This window comes from Rhinoraja longicauda, chromosome 8 (genome assembly GCF_053455715.1).
Source record: "Rhinoraja longicauda isolate Sanriku21f chromosome 8, sRhiLon1.1, whole genome shotgun sequence".
Classification (NCBI taxonomy): Eukaryota; Metazoa; Chordata; class Chondrichthyes; order Rajiformes; family Arhynchobatidae; genus Rhinoraja; species Rhinoraja longicauda.
The window spans coordinates 34,416,272-34,431,918 of record NC_135960.1 but is presented as its reverse complement, the minus strand read 5'-3'; the positions used below and the strand labels follow the sequence as shown (position 1 = coordinate 34,431,918).

The 15,647-nt window shown below is 45.1% G+C and overlaps 1 protein-coding gene across 1 annotated transcript in view; it reads left to right on the top strand.

The window, feature by feature from the left end:
- Nucleotides 1-15,647, top strand: part of LOC144596358 (uncharacterized) — a 126,843-nt gene that overhangs the window by 63,490 nt on the left and 47,706 nt on the right. The window contains 6 exon segments of the mRNA XM_078404615.1: nucleotides 689-829; nucleotides 2,420-2,482; nucleotides 2,570-2,614; nucleotides 7,597-7,719; nucleotides 9,949-10,020; nucleotides 12,628-12,672. Of these exon segments, the coding sequence (XP_078260741.1) occupies nucleotides 689-829; nucleotides 2,420-2,482; nucleotides 2,570-2,614; nucleotides 7,597-7,719; nucleotides 9,949-10,020; nucleotides 12,628-12,672 (489 nt within the window).

Genomic DNA, 15,647 nt, shown 5'->3' with positions numbered 1-15,647 from the left:
GCACCATCATTCAATATAATCATGGCTGATCGTCCAAAATCAGTACCCCGTCCCTGCTTTCTCCACATATTCCTTGATTCCCTTAGCACTGAGAGCTTTATCTAGCTCCCTCTTGAAAACATCCAGTGAATTGGCCTCCACTGCCTCTGTGGCAGAGAATTCCACAGATTCACAACTTTCTGGGTGAAAAAGTTTTTCCTCATCTCTACCCCTTATTATAAAACTGTGACCCCTGGTTCTGGACTCCCCCCAACATCGGAAACATTTTCCTACATCTAGCCTGTCCAATCCCTTAAGAATTTTATGTTTCTGGCATTGACAAGGAGAAAGATGCAAGGCAATTGTATTTAGCTCCTGTTCTTTGAGCCATTGGGAATGCCCAAAATGTTATTTGCCAGCGACTTACATTGAAAGTGCAAACACCATTTAAAAGTAGGAGCCACTGGCATCAGCCTGTACGTAGCAAGCTTCACAAGTAGGATAGGAAAAGTAGGCTTGGTAGCAACACTAGTAATGTTTGGTCAGATTATGGAGAAACTCCATCATCCTCAAAGATACTTCCGGTGTAGTTATTTGGCACTGTCAGGGGCGTTGCAGGGCCTGCCTGACCTTTAACCCCACAGCTCCATTGTTGGTTAAATGAGTTGCTGAAGGGAAAGCCAGGATTAATTCTCTTTCGCTCTTTCAGGGCCTGCCGGGACCCCGTGGACCTCCTGGTGTTCCTGGGCTCCCGGGACGGCCTGGTGTGTTTGGTATGAACAGCACAGGGCTGCCTGGATCTCCTGGTGTGCCGGGATTACCAGGAGAATCCGGGATACCCGGGCTGATGGTAAGTGATCGCGCTGAGCACTCGAGGCACCTTTTGAAATAAGAGTTTTACTTTGTTGCAAACTTTCTTTAAAAGAGGATTCATGACCAAAAGCTCCAGTACAAGAAAAATAACTTTAATTTACATAGCGCCTCCGCTGTATTAGAATGTTACGAAGAATATTATCGGGTGAGATTCGAGATGGACAGTGTGGTTGTGGGGGGTGAGGGAGGAGGTGGGGGGATGGGAGGGTTGGCCCTAAGAAGGATCTTCTATAAAAGGAGAGGTGGAGGTTTTGTTGTATATAAACACTGCACAGAAACAGGCTCTTCAACCTAACAAGTCCACCTGACCAATAACCACCCATTTATACTAATTCCACATCAATCCCATTTTCTCCCACATTTTGTTATCAACCACCCCTTTGCCCATCCAACCCCACTCCCCTCCACCCCCTAGTTTCTACTACAACTACACTAGGGGCAATTTACAGCAACCAATTAACCCAACAACCCACACGTCCTTGGGATGATGGAGGAAACTGGAGCACCTCGGGGAAATAAGGAGAGCGTGCAAACTCCATACAGACAGTGGTGGAGGTCAGAATCGAACCCGGATCACAGTCGCTGTGAGACAACTGCCCTACTAGATTCCAATTCTCTTTCCAGAGATCAGGGCCTGGGTAATTGAAGGCACTACTGCCGATGGTCTGGTGAAGGAAATTGAGGGGAGCAACAGGCCGGAACCTATTTGGGAGGAAGAATGCAGAGGGTGTCAGGGTGGAAAATGGTTACAGAAAGGGCAAGGAAGGCAATGAGTATGGCAATAGGAGTAGTAATGTAGATGTGTGGCTAGACAGGGTGCCAGGGGGTGGAATGTTGTACTGGATCAAGGTTGGTAGCAGAGGATTAAATCAATTTATAAAGTGTAGAGGTTGGGGCCATCAAAGAAATAACAGGTCTGTACCTTCTCGCTCATAATGCCTTTAGAAGGAGCAAGTACTGAGATTAAAATGGCACTATCCTTGCTCAGGCTTCACCTGCTGATGCTTCCTTCTCCTGTGGCAGAGACTGATGTAAGACACCTTGTACATCCCCACCACCGTGCACGGTTCAGCCTATGGCATACTCCTGCCAACACCACGGCATGTGGGTGGCATAGTGGCGCAGCAGTCGTTGCTGCCTTTTAGCGCCAGAGACCCAGGTTCAATCCTGACTATGGGTGCTGTCTGTACAGAGTTTGTACGTTCTCCCCATGGCCTGCATATATTTTCTCTGGGTGCTCCGGTTTTCTCCCATATTACAAAGACGTACAGGTTTGTAAGTTAATTGCCTTGGTTAAAATGTTTAATTGTCCCTAGTGTGACAGGGTTTATTGATTGTTGGACACTCGGTGGGCCAAAGGGACTGTTCCCCCACCCAGCAGGGTTGAATGAGCACAATTTTGTTCAGACATCGGGTGGTGAAGCTGTCACTTGTGGTATGCTGGTGTTCATGGAAACTGCTGCGAGATTGAAAGCTGGGCTCGTGACTTACGGATTGTTGAGCCAGTAGCATTGATTGTTTTGACTGGTTTCCATAATAACTTCTATGTCTCCCCTGTATCTCTCAGGGTCCGTCCGGTCTACCAGGAAGGCCTGGCCAGTTTGGCCCACCGGGCGAGAGGGGACTGTCGGTAAGTCACGGGTTGTGAAGTGGCTCAATGTGCTTCTGTTCAGCTTTTGTTCCCATTTTGCTGACAAGATATTCCTTTTACTTCCAGGGTGATCCTGGTGATTTGGGTCTTCCAGGAGCTCAAGGTGCCACGGTAGGGCCAGTATCTCCATCAAGTAATCTTTTATTGTTATTCATGTTTTAGGAGCTGGTCATCACTGTAGCAATCAGCATTTAATGTCTATCCCTAATTGCCCTTAAGCTGAATGATTCACTAGGGCACTTCTGGGATAGGCGTAGGCCAGATTGGTTAAGGATTTATTGTCTGAAAAACAATTGGGGTATTTTTTGTGATTTTTTAATTGTTAACTGTGTTTAAATTCTGTAGTTGCTATGGTGGGATTTGAACCTGGATCCCTGGGGATTGTTGATCTAAGTCTCTGATTTGGCCATTTAACCATACTGTTCTCAGTTTGCGACTCAGTGTTTGGAAGTCCCAATCTCCAAGTCCTTTGTCAGTGTTGCCTAAATTCAATGTGGTTCTCACTTGTTCAAACTCCCAGCAAAGTAGCCGAACCTCTTTTCTTAGTCTTATAAAGACTTTCGCAAAATATACAGTGTGGAAACAGGGCACTGTCCCAACTATTCCAAACAAACCTAAGCCCACCCTGGCTTATTTGACTATTTGACTTCTCCTTAAACACACAAAGAATATTCATTGCAGATTCACATTGTACCTGTCCTTGGGTAAGAAAGTGTCCCATTAAGTCCAAGCTGGATTTTTAATGTCTCATCTGAAAATCAGCACCTGTGGCAGCATAGAATCCTTCAGCGCCACACAGGAGCGTCGAAGTAGAAGGCGTTCTCAAGACTCTGAGGTGGGATTTGAACCTGCCATTTTTAATTCTGTGGTGGAAATGCTGCCAGTGAGTGGGTACAAAATAAAAGATGGGTAACAGGGCAACATTGAATTAGCTGGAAAGATGACAGGTATACCTATGTAAGGATAAATCATACACTGACCTTTCCTGAGATCCAGTGTCCTAATGTAAATGTGGCTGCAGCCTACTGAACAATCTACACCTGTCGGAGTCTTGCATTTGACCTTTTGCACTTATTTCTCTTTCATTCAGAATTTATTCTGTGCTGTTCTCCATAGTTTTTGAAGCCTTGTGCCTCCTACACCCATCTGTCTCCATGTGGATCCTTGGAGATATTATAGAAGGGGAACCTTCTCTGCTGTGCCATTGCATGCAGATTAACCCTGGTCTTGTTATGCAAAGCAGAAAACTCAAACAGTGAATAATAAATGTTAAATTCCTTTCATAAAGCCTATTAGTGCACATTAATCAAACTAAGCTTCCACACATCAGCGAGGGACAGATTCCATGTTATAATAACATGTGCAGACACAAGGAACTGCAGATGCTGGTTTACAAATAAAAGATGCAAAGTGCTGGAGTAACTCAAGCAGGTAAGGCTGCCTGACCCACTGAGTTACTCCAGCACATTGTGTCCATATTGCATTAATTGGGGCTGCTGATTTCACTAGGAGAGGAAGGTCAATATGCTTGTGCTTCAGACAGAATAACTCCCAGTTAAAAAACAAACCACTGAGGAACTCAGTTGGTCGAGCAGCACCTGTGGGGGCAGAGGAATAATTGACGATTCAGCTCCAGATTCTGCAGTCCCTCCCGCAGTTTGCTTTTTGCTTCAAATTGCAGCACCCGCAGTCTCTTGTGTCTTCAATATATCTTGCGGACCAGTTTGTGCTGAGTACAGTGAACTGAGCCAGGTTGGAGCATCACCGCCCACCAGCTGTAGAAACCTGAGGACCAAGATTGGCGAGAGGCCATTTTCACTCCTCCTCTTGCCTGCCCTCGATTCGGGAAGAAATACACAGGCAGATTATAAAACACTGTTTCTTTAATCATAAATGACATTCAGTCTGTGCCAGTGAGGCGAAATTGGTTTGGCAACACATCAAATGCCATATTGCAAGCCGTACTTGTTACAAATGAATAGAGTAAAGTCGAACAAAAATACTGGTTTGATTAAGTTTGGGTCTCATTCTTCCCAATTGTAAACGAGAGCAAAAGGAGATCGTTCAGCCCATTTTTCCCTTACTGGTTCTTTGAAAGTGATCTCTAATGAGTCCCACTCCCTCACTTTTTCCCCTTATCTGCCATCTTTATCCCCTTCAGTTAGTTCTCCAATTACCTATTGAACATTACTGTCAAATCTTAGGATTTATAAAGACTTTCGCAAAATATACAGTGCGGAAACAGGGCACTGTCCCAACTATTCCAAACAAACCTAAGCCCACCCTGGCTTATTCGCCTATTTGACTTCTCCGTAAACACACAAAGAATATTCATTGCAGATTCACATTGTACCTGTCCTTGAAAAGGACAGTGGATGTACCCTGAAATTGGAGGTTTCAGTTCATGCGGTTGGGTTGTAGATGGCCCAGGGGGAATATGAGGTGCTATTTCTCCAGCAGCTGTCCTTTTGTTGCCTTGTCACAGAATCCCTTGGACCTTCAGAGGGAAAAACGAGTTTACACCCACTCTCTATTGAATCTAAACCCACAACAAGACCATTCCTCAGACCTCAGATGCCAATAAATTCATAACAGTGGTGCAGCAGTTAGACCAGTTACCTTATAGTTCCAGGGACTGAGGGCCCCGACTTTAACTGCCAATGTGGAGTTTGCAGGTTCCCCTTGTGACTGTGTGGGTTTCCTCCCACATCCCAAAGGTGAGCTGTGGGTTAAATGGCCATTTATTCCTTATGTAGGTAAGTATGTCTCTCTCTCTTTCTCTATCTCTGTTTCTCTCTTTCCCTCTCTCCCTCTCTTTCTCTCTCTATTTCTCTGTCAAATGCCCATCAACTCCCTCTTTGGTTTTCTTTCTTTCTGCCATTTGCCACAGGGTATTTACAGCGGCAAATTAACCCATCAACCTGCACGTCTTAGGGATGTACGATGAAACAGAAGCACCCGGAGGAATCCCACAGGATCACAAGGGGAAAGTACAAACTTCACGCAGACATTACCAGAGATTGGAATCAAAAAGGGGTCATTGGTGCTGTGAGAAGTGGTCATAACTATTGCTATACCACCATGCTGCCCTCTCTGAAGTTGTCCTCTCTGGTTCCACCCCTTCACTGATCCTCAATCCAGTGTGTTGGTTTTGTATTGCGTAGCCTGATCTGGTTAAATATACTCCTTCACCAATGCCCTTGTGGGGACAGGCAGGTATCTTGTGGAAACTGCATCACGGTACAGTTGCTGATGTTACATCTCACTCTCTTCTCACCCACCTCACCAGTTCTATTGACAATAGACAATAGCTGCAGGAGTAGGCCATTCGGCCCTTCGAGCCAGCACCTCCATTCAATGTGATCATGGCTGATCATTCTCAATCAGTACCCCATTCCTGCCTTCTCCCCATACCCCCTGACTCCGCTATCCTTAAGAGCTCTATCTAGCTCTCTCTTGAATGCATTCAGAGAATTGGCTTCCACTGCCTGAGGCAGAGAATTCCACAGATTTACAACTCTCTGACTGAAAAAGTTTTTCCTCATCTCCGTTCTAAATGGCCTACCCCTTATTCTTAAATTGTGGCCCCAGGTTCTGGACTCCCCCAACATTGGGAACATGTTTCCTGCCTCTAACGTGCCCAACCCCTTAATAATCATATGTTTCGATAAGATTCCCTCTCATCCTTCTAAATTCCAGTGCATACAAGCCTAGTCGCTCCAGTCTTTCAACATATGACAGTCCCACCATTCCGGGATTTAACCTAGTAAACCTACGCTGCACGCCCTCAATAGCTAGAATATCCTTCCTCAAATTTGGAGACCATATTCTGATACCTAAAGGCCTGTAAGAAAAGGCAGAGTCTGAAGGAGGTACTCAAACTGTGGTTAGCAGAGTGTAACAGGTACACAGTCACAGGGCTGGAAGTACCACAGTCACAGGGCTGGAAGGCTGCAATTATATTTTGTATTGTAACAATATTTTAGTAGTGAAATTTAAACAGGAAATGCTGGAAACCAAGTCAAGTTGAGTTTATTGTGATATGCATATCTAAAGGGATACAGGTACAATGAAAATCCTACAGCAGCATCACAGGCACAGAGACTCAGAAAACATCAATTATACATAAACTACACATAAATCCTGCAGGACAGTAAAAATAAAAATATGTAGAATGGCCGAGGAGTGATCGTGCAGGACAGATTATGCAGTTAATGTGTAAAATCAATGACCTTCGATCAGAACGGGAGGATGTTCAAGTTGACCGTTAAACCCACACAGCCAGAGGTAAGGAGGGAAAAGGAGGGCCGGTGGCAAGGAAAGGGAAAGGCTGGTGGTAGGATGAAGGGAAAGGGAGATCAGTGAGAAAGCAGTGAGTGTAGAAAGTAAAGGGAAGGCAAAAATGGAAAGGTCTGTGAGTTCAGATGAGATATGAGTGGTCACAAGTGGGCAGTCATGGAAAATCCATGACAAGATGTAGAGATGTGCATATTCAGAGTACAAAACGTAAGCAATGGCCTGGATCAGTGGCCGTTCCTGTTGCATGTCTGCGTATATAAGAAATGCGTTTATTTTTACCTTGCATTTGGATGACTCTCTGTATATGAAACAGTTTCCTCATGTTTTCAAACTAATGGCGGTTGTTAAAGTCCTCCCCGCTTGGTGATGTGAAAAGATGCACAGTGTGCTCTCCAGGGTGTGTTTACATTGTGGACAGAAGGTGTTGATTGCTTTGTTCTGCAGTGCATGCCATTGCTAAGACCTTTTACTACCCTGACTTGGTGATCGATCCCCTCTGAGATAACAGCCCAGGGCCTTGCATCTCAGGATGAGAAGGCAACTGGGCCTGGATTCAGTGTTGTAATGCTGACAATGTTGCACTCTCTCAGTACAGCACTGTGGGGGTCAGTGACTGGAATCGCACTGGAGCCCACTGCCCCATCAACAGCAAAGGAGCGGTTCCACACACCCAGCTGTGGATCTCAAAGAGAAATTCCAAACGGTACCAGGGTTGAAACTCCGATACAGAAGAGGGTTGCGTTGGTGTTGACGGGTCGTTATTCCACCTTCCACTTTCTTCCCTTCCATTACAGGGATCCCCTGGCAGTGCTGGATCTCCGGGTCAGCTTGGTTTAGCCGGATTGCCTGGACCGATGGGACCTCGAGGATCCCCCGGCCGTCCTGGACCACCCGCCTCCGGCCTCCCCAGTGGATTTGTAAGTTCTTTAGATGCCAGTGTAACCGTGGTTCCGCCCATCGAGAGCTTTGCACGGCGATAATTCCAAGACAATGCCGAGGGTGGGCCACAGTGGCTCAGTGTGTAGAGTCGCTGCCTCACACCTCCAGTGACCTAGGTTCCATCCTGACCTCTGGCGCTGTCTGTGTAGACTTTCCTCCCTGTGACCGCGTGCATTTCCTCTCACATACCAAAGACGTGCAGATTAATAGATTAATTTGCCCCTATTGTGTACGCTATGTTGAATATGAGGGGAGTGGATGGGAATGCAGTGAGAATGAAATGGGATTAATGTGAATGGATGTTTGATGGGCGCCAAGGACTCAAAGTGCAGAAGGGTTTGTTTCTGTGCTGTGAGATTCTCTGACCATTGGGATTTGCTGAAAGGTTTACAAAACTTGAGTTTTTAAGCATCAATTCTTAGGCTGAGGGCAGCACACTGGAATACGTTGCTCCCCTAAGTTGATGCTTAAACAGGATGGTGAGGTTCATTCCCCTTGAAACATAGTGGTCTGTACTGTGAAGGTGCTCTGGCAGCATGGCACGCCAGGCACAATGAAGGGTCTGTGAGACATCTCCAAGCACCATCACACACAGCACAAGCATGGTTATCCTAGCGAGCGAGACTCAGTCACAGGGGTAATACTGGTCAGAACCATGCAATCAGTGCTAAAAACAGACTAAACATCGCAGAAAGTACACCATTCTCACACACGTAGGAGTGTTGTTATTTCCTCTGGGTTGCTGCCCTCTCGGATGTTACCGTGTGGGTGTACGGGTTGGCCTGGAGGTTGCATAGTAACAACCAACATCAGGACGTAATAACAGGCTGCCTAACTGTGGTTCCATGACAGAAGGAAACTGTGGTGACTTTCTCTGAAAACCAGAAGCCACACAGCAGATTTGGTGGGAGGGGAGAGAGAATGCGGAGGGAGAAACTTCACTGAGGGCGAATTGGCAATGAAAACAAAGTGCTCGTGCTCGCAAATAAATCAAGGTGGATTAATGGCCCCCGCATTGTTGGTCAGATAACCAGAAGCCACTTGATCTTGTCTAGTTTGTAAGCATGAGCTATTTTAAGCCAGCTGAGGAAGAGGGAGAAGAAGCTTGTAATTCTATGGCACTTCATACCCAGGACTCTTCCAAATCATCCCACGGCCAATAAAGTGCTCTTCAAAATATAGCAATTATGTGGCACCAAAAACACTGCCACAAGCAGTACTGTGATAAGCAGCAAGTATTGTGTCACGTGACATTGGTTGAGTGGTGAAGCCAGGCCGGGTGGGAGAACGCCCCACAGTGTGAATGTACTGGGGATCCCTCACACCCTCTGGGAGGCAGTGGGGAGGAGGGGGATTGATTTCACATCTTAACCAACTGACAGCAGCTTGGTCAGTGGGGATAGCTGGACTTGTAGTGTTGGTTGCGAGTGATATGTGTGCGTTGTATGCAGTGTGATTGTTGGTAGTGAGTGGAGTGTGAGAGCACACTTACTGCTGGAAGTGAGTGGTGTGTGTACAGTATGATTGGTTGTGAGGGGTGTGTGCGTATTGTGAAGTGTTGGTAGTGAGCATTGTATATACAGTGTGATTGTTGCTAGTGAGTAATGCATGTGCACTGTGAGTTGAGTGTCGGTAATGGGCAGTGTTTGTGTACTGAAGTGTTGGTAGTTGAAAGGTATGTGTGTGCAATCTGATTGTTGATGGTGAGTGAGGTGTGTGTGTGTGCACTGTGTGAGTGTTGGCAACGAGTAGTGTGTGGTGTGTGATTATTGATGTGTGTGTGTACTGTGAGTGTTGGCAGTGAGTAGTGTGTGTGGTGTGTGATTATTGATGTGTGCGTGTACTGTGAGTGTTGGCAGTGAGTAGTGTGTGCGGTGTGTGATTATTGATGTGTGTGTGTACTGTGAAGTGTTGATAGCGAATGGTGTGTACAATGAGAGTATTGGCAGTGAGTGATGTCTAGTGTGATTTTTGGTGGTGAATGGCATGTGTGTAGAGTGTAAGTGTTGATAGTGAGTTGTGTGTGTGTGTGTGTGTGTGTACAGTCTTGGTTGTGGGTAGGTGTGAATGCTTAGTGTGAGTTTTGGCAGTGAGGAGTGTGTGTATGCAGTCTGATTGTTGGTTATGAATGGTGTGCGTTGTGTGTATAGTGTGATTGTTTGTCTGCTATTGTAGAAGATAATGATAGGTTGTACTTCTCTTTGCAGGATGATGCAGAAGGATCCGGATTTCCAATATTTCCGGGTATACCAGGGCATCGAGGGTTGGAAGGAGCTCAGGTAAAGGTGAAAGGCCATGGTAAAATACCTGTGGTCTGACTTACTTGAATGGCTTATTCCTGATCATAATCTTTCACTCTTGATTTGGTTAAGTGACTCCCTAGAAAGCTAGCCCAGTCATTAGGCCCCCACTCTCAATTTGTGCTGGGGAATGTCCCTATTTAACTTTATTCTTTCTCATCATGCCAAGCACCTCCCAGGGGCAAATATCCTTCTTTCCCAAGGGATCGTTCTCCGGATAGCGTGGAAGCACCAAATGCAGCGGGATAAGGATCTGATGGGCGGCAAAAGTCACAGCCCACTACACAGTCATGGTTGAGTAAAGCATCATTGTGAAACAGTCTCTGTCCCCTTCTCACCTCCCCCACTTGCATCCAGTTCGCCATCTGCCTCCCACCAAGAGAAAGCAAGAATCTAGAGGACAATAAACAGCCAGTTACAGATTATAAGTGGAAAACTCCACATCATCTCACTTAAGGGACGGCCATTGGTTCAGGAGATTATGTGGTCTCTCTAAAGATGCGGTGATTTGATGAAATCCCTGCCTCAGTCAGGGATGACCTGCTGCCTCTCTCAGGCACCCAGCAGATCAGCCCTGTCACACCAGCCAACGATACTTTCCAAAGGAGGACACAAAATGCTGGAGTAACTCAGCGGGTTAGGCAGCATCACTGGAGAAAAGGAATAGGTGATGTTTTGGATCAAGACCCTTCTTCAGATACTTTCCAAAAACCTGTTACTCCCAGATCTAACAGGCCATTTATTTCTGCATTCCATTCAAACTCTTAACATCACAAGAAACAGGAGCAGAATCAGGTCATTTATCCCCTCAAACTTGCTTCAATCGTTCAATAAGATCATGGCTGATATGTTCTCCACTTTCCTCTCTGTTTCCCAGAACTCTGGAGCCAAAAGACAAGTATTTTCCAGTCAGGATCAGGATTGTATTTTCACAAATCCCTTGGCAGGAGGCACAGAAGCAATTAATTCATCTTCTCATGCTCAGCTTGGTGATGGAGACTCCCACCCCTGACTTCAGCCACCTGTAACAATTTGGACCTCAGTGGTCGATTTGAAACTTGGGGGTCCTCTGCTGACCCCAAATCTCAGCCGCCAGTCAGAGGGCACGCTCTGCCTCTGGTGTACGGTCTTCCTAACGTCATGTTAAACCAGGGCATCATCTGACTCCTTCGATGGTGTATGGGAGTCAGCAGTATGAAATCATAAAAGTAACAAGCCTGGGATCTTTCTGATGAGGATCCTGACCCGAAAAGTCACCTATCCATTTTCTCCAAAGATGCTGCCTGACCCGCTGAGTTACTCCAGTATTTTGTGTCTATCTTTGGTATAAATCACCGTTTGCAGTTCCTTTTTATTACAAGCCTGGCATCTTACTCTATTTTGTACATCACACAAGCAACTAAACTTTAAGCACCTCATTGCGATGGAGCTCTTTGGGACATAGAGTCATCGAGTCATACAGTGTAATTACAGGCCCTGTAAACCTGCTTGCTTTTGGCTCATAGCCCTCCAAACGTACCCTATCCATGTACCTGTCTAAATGTTTCTTAAACATTGCGATAGTACCTGCATCAACTACCTCCTCTTCCATACACCCACCACCCTTCGTGTACACCTCAGGTTCCCATTAAATCTATCCCCCTCACTTTAAACCATTGTCTATTGGTTCTCAATTCCCCAACTTTGGGCAAAAGACTGCGTTTTTGTGCGTGGATTGGACACTGTAAATGGTCACCAGTGTGTAGAATGGTAGAATCTGGGGAGAGTTGATGTAGGGTGAATAATTGGGATTAATATGGGATCATAATGTAGTAATGCTTGATAGTTGGCATGACCATGATGGGCTGAAGGACCCATTTCTTTGCTTTATGACTCTACAGCATATACGCACAGACACCCCAGTTGGAACATTCATTGCCAACCTTCCTCAGATAGCAGTGAGATAAACAACCAGATCACCAATGTCAACGATGTTATTCAGCTTTCAGCCTGTCGGGAATTCTGAGAAGCCTCCGGCTGTTCTCAGAAGCCAATGGAGACTTGGATCGGGAGCTGAACAAAAATGAGCCCCTCTGATATTGAGGCATACCCCCAACACCGTAGTGAAGCATCGGCCAAGAGTTTGTGCTCCGTTTCCAGTGTAGAACTTGAACCAACACTATCTGACTCAGATGTGTGTGTGATAGGCACCAGGTCATAGCCTGTGGCTTTCTATTTTCGTGTTCTTCTCATCCCATTCTTGTTAACACTGAGCTCACTAATCTCCACATCTTGAATAGTCTGCATTAATTAAGACCTGCACCCTATGTAGGTAGAACCTCATCCCTCTGATGTCTATCACCAATGCATAGCCAACTGCCACTTAATTCATCAGGCTATAAACCCTCTCCACCACTCTACTAGGTTGGTATTGGGTTTTAGGTCCCCTTTTCCAAGGTCCCCTTAGGTCCCCACAGTTTCCTCCACACTATTAACTTTGAGCATTAAGTACAATAAGATAGAAATTATAATTTCAGGCAGATTTTTTAAATAATGAATAATGTTATAATAGTTTGTAAGTTTATGTTTGATTCTCTTCTTTTGCAGGGATTACCAGGAATACCTGGGCAACCTGGAGTTCCTGGACAAAGGGTGAGAGTTCACCTTTGCAGCCTAAGGGGCAGGTGGAAGGATGTTCTGGCTGGGAGTTCTGTTAATGTTTACTGTTTATTTTCTACGGGTTTGAGGGAAGGGGGATGATTTCTCCTTGGGGTGAATGAGTGTCAGCTTTGGCATGATGAGTTGACTACACACAGAGTTTGATGAATATGATGGAGAGTAGAGTGCTTGCATTTATAAAAGACATTTCACGAGCTTAGAGTGATCCAAAAAAGAGTCAATGAGATTGATTTTGAAGGGCAGATACTGCGGTATTGAAGGGATATGGGAACCAATCTGTGTTCAGCCAAGACTTCACAGTTAACAAGAGATAATCTTATTATCTCTTGATAACAAGAGGACAGCCTGTTTGTAATCACGTAAATGGCTGGAGAGAAGCCTCTATTTTCCTTGATAATATTTCCAGTGGGGTTTGATCTATCTGATCAACAAGGGCTGGGTTTAATGCGATACAGATCTCCCACAGTACCATGCTGGAGTGTCGGCCCAGATCATGTGTGTCAAACTCTGGAATGGAACATAAACCAGCGACTCTTCCCCCAGAGAGAAGCTGATTTAGTTAGATTGGCTGAGAACACATCTCCCAAATAATCTCGGATGGCTGCAGGCCTGGTGTATAATTATGACTAAGCACTAATCTTACAAGCAATCAGTACCGAGTCAGGCATGTTGTGAACTACACATCCATGCTGTCCTTCAGATTGTCCGTATCCATCTTTGTCATTTCCCTGATTCCACATCCCAGCCTCATTTACCTGCTGCTAAAACCCTCAACCAAATCTTTGCGGCCTCTCCCATTTGCTATTACAATGTTATTGGTATTAGTTTATTAGGAAGCCATGATGCAGCTTGACAGGACGTTGGTTAGGCTGCATTTGGAGTATTGTGTGCAGTTCTAGTTGCTCCACTATAGGCAGGATGTGGAGGCTTTGGAAAGAGTGCAAAGGAGGTTTACCAGAATGATCCCTGGATTTGTGGGTATTAGCCACAGGGAGAGGTTGGAAACACTTGGATTATTTTCTCTGGAATGCCTGGGGTTGTGGGAAGACCTGATAGAAGTATATAAAATTATGAGAGACATAGATAGGGTAGATAGTCAGAATCCTTTTCCAAGAATGGACAAATCAAATATTAGAGGACATAACTTTTAGAGGGGCAAAGTTTAAAGGAGATGTGCGGGGCAAGTTTTCTATGCAGAGATTGGTGAGTGGCTGGAATGCACTGTAGGGAGTGGTGTTTAAGGCAGATACAAAAGTGGCATTTAAGAGATTTTTGGATAGGCACATGGTTAGACAGGGAATGGAGGGATGGATTATGCGCAGGCAGATAAGAGTTTGTCTTGGTATCATGTTCACCACAAACATTGTAGGCCAAAGGGCCTGTTCTTGCACTGTACCGTTCTATGTTCTATATGTCATGTGTACCAAAATACAGCGAATAACTTTGCTTTGTTTGTTTCTGAGCAAATCTTACTATGTATGAGGACAACAGGTAGTGTAAAACAGAAATAAACAGTGCATAATGTAGTGTTACAGCCACTGAGAAAGTGCAGATTAAAAAAAGTTCAATGGTCACAATGAGGTAGATGGGATCACGCTCTTAGCAAATGAGAGGTCCATTCAATAATCTAATGACAACGAGGAAGTAGCTGTTCTTGAACCTGGTGGTGTGTACTTTCAAGCTTTTATATCTGCCCAACAGGACAGAGGGAAGAGAGAATGACTGGAATGTGAGTGGTCCATAATTAAGTTGGCTGTGTGAAGTGTAGACAGTCAGTGTTGGGAGGAGGATGGTCTGTATGATGGACTTTGCTAAGTTCACAACTGTCTGCAATTTCTTGGCAGTTACCATACCAAGCTGATGAGTATTCTGCACTCTGCTCTCTATAAACGTGAGGTTATCCAAAACTCTCCTGACATATTCCTAATTCAAACCAACTTCCCATTCTACCCTGTGCTTACTCACCCTCACTGGTATCTGGTTAAGTAACACCTCACATGTAAAATTCTCATCCTTATTTTTAAGTCCTTCCCTGATATTGCCTCTCTATTTAAAAAACATAGAAACACAGAAAATATTTGCAGGAGGAGGCCATTTGGCCCTTCAAGCCAGCACCACCATTCATTGTGATCATGGCTGATCATCCACAATCAGTAACCTGTGCCTGCCTTTTCCTCGTATCCCTTGATTCCGCTAGCTTCTAGAGCTCTATCTAACTCTCTTTTAAATTCACCCAGTGAATTGGCCTCTACTGCCTTCTGTGGCAGAGAATTCCTCAAATTCACAACTCTTTTTCTCATCTCAGTTTCAACGTTTTTTCATCTCAGTTTCAAATGGCCTCCCCTTTATTCTTAGACTGTGGCCCCAGGTTCTAGACTCCCCCAACATTGGGAACATTTTTCCTGCATCTAGCTTGTCCAGTCCTTTTATAATTGTATATGTTTCTGTAAGATCCCCTCTCATCCTTCTAAATTCCAGTGAATACACCCCAGTCTTTCCAATCTTTCCTCATATGACAGTCCCGCCATCCTGGGATTAACCTCGTGAACCTACGCTGCACTGCCTCAATAACAATTGTTGCCTCCTCTCTGACTGAGATCCCTTGCAGATTCCAAATGTAAACAATCCTCCAAGGTGTACGGGTTCTGCTATACCTTGGCTCTCCTCCTAAACGCAAGGTATGCCTAGTTTGAAGTTGTTCTGGTATTCCCTGCCTCCTCCGCAATATCTTTCTTCTTTTACATTAAGATGCTCCTTAAAACTTATCTCTCTGCCCAAGCTTTTGGTCATTCGCTCTACGTGGTATGAATTAATTGTTTAATAAAAGTCTTATGATACACAAGGGTAGTTTTCGATGTAATATCTACATTTCATCTCTGCCCCTGAGAGTCATGGAGGCTAAATCATTGTTCAGAGCCAGAGAGCTGCAGTCTGATATACAACCTTCC